At 40.0% G+C, this 6,003-nt stretch overlaps 1 protein-coding gene across 3 annotated transcripts in view; it reads right to left on the bottom strand.

Annotated features, from left to right (window-relative positions):
* Positions 1-6,003, bottom strand: part of Kif20b (kinesin family member 20B) — a 55,321-nt gene that overhangs the window by 11,175 nt on the left and 38,143 nt on the right. For all 3 annotated transcript variants that reach the window (XM_021152144.2, XM_021152143.2, XM_029472898.1), the window contains exon 25: positions 5,653-5,808. In XM_021152144.2, coding sequence (XP_021007803.1) covers positions 5,653-5,808 — 156 coding nt within the window. The remainder of the gene's footprint in view (positions 1-5,652; positions 5,809-6,003) is intronic.

The following is a 6,003-nucleotide window of genomic DNA, read 5'->3' as shown; positions in this document are numbered from 1 at the left end:
ATAAAAGCAATTTACTGCAAACCAACAGCCAATATCAAATTAAATGGAGACATACTTGAGGCAATCTCACTAAAATCGGGGACAAGAAAAGGATTCCCACTCTCCCCATATCTATTCAATATACTACTCTAAGTGTTAGCTAAATAAGACAACAAAAAAAGACCAAGGGGATACAAATTGGTAAAGAAGAAATAAAGGTATCACTATGTGCAGATGATATGATAGTATACATAAGCCAGCCCCAAAACTCTACCAGAGAACTTCTCCAGCTAGTAAACAACTTCAGCAAAATGGCTGGATAAAAAAATTAACTCAAATAAATCAGTAGCCCTCCTTTATACAGGCTGAGAAAGAAATTAGAGAAACAACTCCTTTCACAATAGCCACAAATAATATAAAATATCTTGGGGTAACTCTAACCAAACAAGTGAAAGATCTGTATGACAATAACTTCAAGTCTTTCAAGAAAGAAATTAAAGACGATCTCAGAAAATGGAGAGATCGCCCGTGCTCATGGATTGGCAGTACTAACAGTAAAAATGGCCATCCCACCAAAGGCAGTCTACAGATTCAATGCAATCCCCATCAAAATCCCAACACATTCTTCAAAGACATTGAAAGAGCAATTCTCAAATTCATCTGGAAAGGCAAAAAAACAAAAACAAAAACAAAAAAGCAGAAAAAGAATAGTGAAAACAATTCTTAACAACAAAAGAATGGCTGGGGAAATCACCATCCCTGACCTCAAGCTTAAATACTACAGAGCAATAGTGATTAAAAACTGCATGGTATTGTTACAGAGACAGACACATTGATCAATGGAATAGAACTAAAGACCCACAAATAAAACCACACACTTACAGGCACTTGGTCTTTGACAAAGAAGACAAACATATACAATGGAAGAAAGAAAGCATCTTCAATAAATGGTGCTGTGCTGGTATAACTGGCTGTCTGTATGTAGAATGAAAATAGATCCATATTTGTCACCTTGCACAAATTGTGGTTGAATAAGGGAAAAGCTGGAAGAAGCTGAGGAGGAGAGCAACCCTGTAGGAGGACCAGCTGTCTCAATTAATCTGGACCCCCGGGACCTCTCAAACACTGGACCACTAACCAGGCAGCATACACCAGCTACTAAGAGGCCCCCAACACATATACAGCAGAGGATTGCCAGGTCTGGGTTTAGCCTGAGAAGCTACACCCCTCAACAGACTGGAGGCCCCAGGAAGTTTAGAGGTCTGGTTGTGTAAGAGTTGTGGGGTGAAGGGTGAAGACATCCTCATGGAGACAGGGGCATGAGAAGGAGGTATGGGATGTGGAAAGTGGAACAGTTGGAGGGTAGACCAAGAGGGGAATAAAATGTGAAGTTTAAGAAAGAGAGAGGGGCAGCGGAAGGGAAGGAGGGGATTTAAAAAAAAAAAAAAAAAGAGCACTGGCAGCTTTTCTAGAGGACTTGGGTTCAATTTCCAGCACTCACAAAGCAGCTCATGACCATCTGTTATACTAGTTACAGAGGATCCAACATACCCTCTGGCCTCTGAAGGTACCAGGCACATTCACACTACACAGTCATACATGTAGAATACACATACCTATAAAAGAAAATTAGCAAAAAAAAAAAATCCAAGGAAAAATGAACATTAAAAAATTCATTTGTGCCAGGTTCAAACAAGTATGAAGTACTGTGTTAGATCAAAGCACATAGAATATCCAAATGTGGAAACTGCTAGCATCTCTGGGGAATAACCTGAAAAGAGTTGGTGCAGCTATTATTACAAGGTAAGTCAGTCAACACTGAAAATTTCGAGTTTCAGTTGCAGAGGAAAGTAGACATCTCTCCAGAACAAAAAGACCAGAGGCCACCACAAGGAAATGTAGGCATAGGGCCAGGGCGACAGCTTAAACTATCCTCAGAAAACACTGCACTGTACTTTCTGTAACAGGCACTTGAGAGAAGGGAAAAGGGAGTCAAAAGTCCTGTCAAGGGCACTCATGGCCTCAGCAAAGGAAGGAGGCAGTGGCCTCTTTTTCCTCTTGACATACCCACCAGAACAGTAACAAACGAAACAAAATAAAAACAGTTCTAAAAAGCCCTGTGTAGTCCAGTTTGGCCACCCTAGGCCCTCTATGAACCACACTCTGGAAAACCAGAGCTACTCACTGAAATATGGCCCACAGGACACCTTTAGCCAGAAGGAGGAAACTGAATCAGAAAAGCACAGTATTCAAAGGCAGAAATGTAGTCTGAGCTATTATCTGCAGTAAAATACAGAAGTCAGGGGCTTCCATCGGCAGGGACCACTCAAGGGTGAGACAATTATCAACCCACGATACCAGAGGCCTTATCCAGGTGTGAGATTAGGAACTTGGCCAGTGTCAGATCATCAGGAGGCCAATGAAAGATCACCTAAAGGCATAAACAGGATGAGACACACAGCTTTGGAAAGGCAGTGCAGCAATAAAGCTGTCATCTGCAAGTTGGAGAAGGAACACCTAGTGTTCAAATTGAAATTTGCATCAGGCACAATCACAGCACTTGAGGAAATGCAAACTAAAACTACTTTGTGATCTTATATTATCCTAGATCAGAATGGCATGTGTAAGGCCCAGCACAAAAATAAATAAATAAATGAGCGAAAACTCAATGTCACACCCTGAAAACTAAGGTCATGAGATGTCTCAGCATGTCTGGCAAGGCTGATGGCCTGAGTTCAAACTCCAGAATCCACATCATAGAGGTAGAGAGCTGATGCCCTCAAGATGTCCTCTGACCTCCACACATGAGCTGCAGAATGTGCTTATGTGCATGTATGCACATATATGCAAGCGCACATAGACACTAAATAGATGTAATTTAAAAAACAAGTCATTTGCTAGTGGGAAAGAGGAGGAGGCAGAGAGGGAGGGAAAGAAAAAGAAAGGTGAAGAAGGAAGAGAGGGAGAGCCAAATCCAACCTGAGCAGATAATACGAACAAGCTTTGACAAACCCTTAGCTAACTAACCAAATTAAGAGTAAAAAATACAAATTTAAGAGAGAAAATTTTAAAATGAAAGGTATATAATACAACAGACATCAATGAAATAGGATTAAGGCATACCTCAAAAACTATATTCTAAATTAGAAAATACATAAGCAGAGACATTTCTTGATACATGGGAAGAGAATATAAACTATTTAAATAAAATAAACATGAGAAATATAGCAAGAAATAAAAGTTAAGCAATTATAAAGTTTCCCAACTAAAAAATCCTAACTGCAGATGGATTCAAACCTGAACTCCACCAGGTCTAGAACTCACACTCGGGGACTGCACTGTGGCTAAGACACTCGCTGATCTTACAGAGGCTCCAGATTCCATTTCCAGGACTGCCACTGTGGCTCATTACTGTCTCTTAACTGTAGTTACAGGGGATCTCACACCCTCTTCTGACTCCACAGCCACCAGAAACAGATGGTATACATACAGACACACAAGCAAAATACAACAACAATATCAACCAACCCGAACTCCCAGGAACCAAAGAGTACACATGGAGGGACCCATGGCTCCAGTCACATATGTAGGAGAGGATGGCTCTGGCAAACATCAATGGGAGGAGAGGCCCTTGGTCCTCAGAAGGCTCCATGCCCCAGTGTAGGGGAATGCCAAGGAGGGAAAGGGGGAGTGGGTGAGTTAGCACCCTCATAGAAGCAGGGGGAAGGAGGATGGGATGGGGGTTTCTGGAGGGGTAACCGGGAAGGACGATAACATTTGAATTGTAAATGTAATATCCAATAAAAAAAAGATATACACATAAAACAAAAATAAATGCATTTTTGTAATATATTTATGTATGTGTTCATGAGTACAAGTACCTGAGGAGTCTGGAAGTCAGAGGCATCTGATCCCCTGGAACTAGAGTTAGAGAGAGGGAGTTCTGAGATATCATGTGGATGCTGGGACTTGAACTCACATCCTCTGCAAGAGGAGTATGTGCTCTAAACACTAAGCCATCTCTCCAGCCCTCATAAATCTAGAAAAAAAAGCTAGAGAGACAGACAGACAGGTAGGCAGGCAAGCAGGCAGAGCACATGTGTGTACCAATGCTCCTTAAATTATCCATAGACCAGAAAGGATAAATTTTAAATTTTCTCATTTTACAAAGCCAGTATTACACTTATACCAAAGCCAAACAAGGACGTAGAGAAAAAAATTATTGAACAATCTCCATAGTGAACATGGATGCAGAGCAAAATGTTATAAAAACAATGATGCCCATTTTTTCCACTTATTCAATAAGACTAGATGTCTCAGTGCAATAAACCAAGAGAAATAAGATATGAAAATAGAAATATGGAAATAGAAAAGGAAGAAGTCAAACTATTCCTACTAGCAAACAATACGATTCTGTACATAAGACCATAGAGAAAAGTCTTAGGACTGATCTAGGTCCTGAACAAAGTTCAAGTAGCAGCATACAAATGAGCCTTTGCTTTTATCAAATATAAACAGAGTGAAAAGGAAAAATAGAAAAACAATCCCATTTGCAATGATTTTAAAGAAAAATAAAAACTAAAATTAAACCTAACCAAGGAAGTGAAAGCCCTCTGCAATGAAAATGCTCAAACACAGAGAAACTGAAAACACTAGAACACAAAAAGACCTCCATACTTAAGTGTCAGCAGAACTAACATTGTACGATGCCACATCACCAAACATAATCTACAGTTTTAATACAACTTCCTTCAAATTCCAATGACACTCTTCACAAATGGGGGGGGAGGGGAGATCAATCCTAAAATTCACATAGAACTTTATTACAAAAGATGAGAGATGACCAAAGCAATCCTCAGCAAAAGGAGCAAACTGGAGAAATCTCAGGTCACACTACAAAGCCATACCTAAGACAGTGCCATCTTAGTACTGCATAAGTACAAACAGCATAGCAACACACATGTGTTTCCACAGGGAGCAAAAAAAGAGGACAAAGATGACACAGACTTAAACTCACATAGTTACCAACACCGTATTTTTGACAAAGATACTAAAATACTAAATGGGCAAACTTGGCCACTTCAGCACCAGGGAATCTGGATAACAAAGTGCAGAATAAAAATGCTAAGACTGTCTCTCTCAATCTACACAAAAATAAACTCAAAGTGAATCAAAAGGCCTGCAGCTTTGAAACACTATAAAATATAACCATAGGCAAAGTCTTTCTCCATTAGTGCATGAAATAATCTCAAGAACTGATAAACAGTATTATAAAAAGGTAAAGAGCCTCCATACACTAAAGGAAATAATCAAGTGACTCGAGAACATACAGGATCCTGGCTAGCTACACATCTCACAAGATGACTACTACCTAAACATAAAGAATTCAAAATAGTAAACACATACACAAACAACATTAAAACTCAAACAAACCCCATTTGGGCTCATGAGAACAGTTTACTAAAGATGAAAGTACAGGCAGCCAGTAAACATGGGAACTGTTACGCATCTTTAACAATCAGAGAGACACAATCAAGCATTTTCCAAGTGGCTAAACGAAGTGAGAAGAGGCGGGAAAACACAAGAACGGATGTCACGAGCAAATGTGGGAGGGCTAGCTCACAAAAATAATGTTAACAAACCAAGGGGGAAAGAAGAATCATTGCTACCGACCACTTCATTCTGTAGCTTTAAACAGCGCTCTCTGTCTTCAGCGTATTTTTTCATCTCCCTGTTTCGTAGATTTTCCGCTTCTTTCGCTTGAGTGGTAAGGACAGCTTTTTCTTCTAACCACTTCTTTCTATCAGCTTTATATTTCTCTTCAGATTCCTTGGTAAAGATAAAAGTTATTTTCGCATGACAAAAGAGTTAAGTTTTAATAATATCTGCATGTAACCCATCCAGTTAACCTTTTAAAAAGCTATAAAACAAGTAGTTTTAGCCGGGCGTGGTGGCGCACGCCTTTAATCCCAGCACTCGGGAGGCAGAGGCAGGCGGATTTCTGAGTTCGAGGCCAGCCTGGTC

Source organism: Mus caroli, chromosome 19 (assembly GCF_900094665.2).
Source record: "Mus caroli chromosome 19, CAROLI_EIJ_v1.1, whole genome shotgun sequence".
In the NCBI taxonomy this organism is placed as follows: Eukaryota; Metazoa; Chordata; class Mammalia; order Rodentia; family Muridae; genus Mus; species Mus caroli.
The sequence above is the reverse complement of the archived record's forward strand: the minus strand, read 5'-3'. Positions and strand labels throughout refer to the sequence as shown.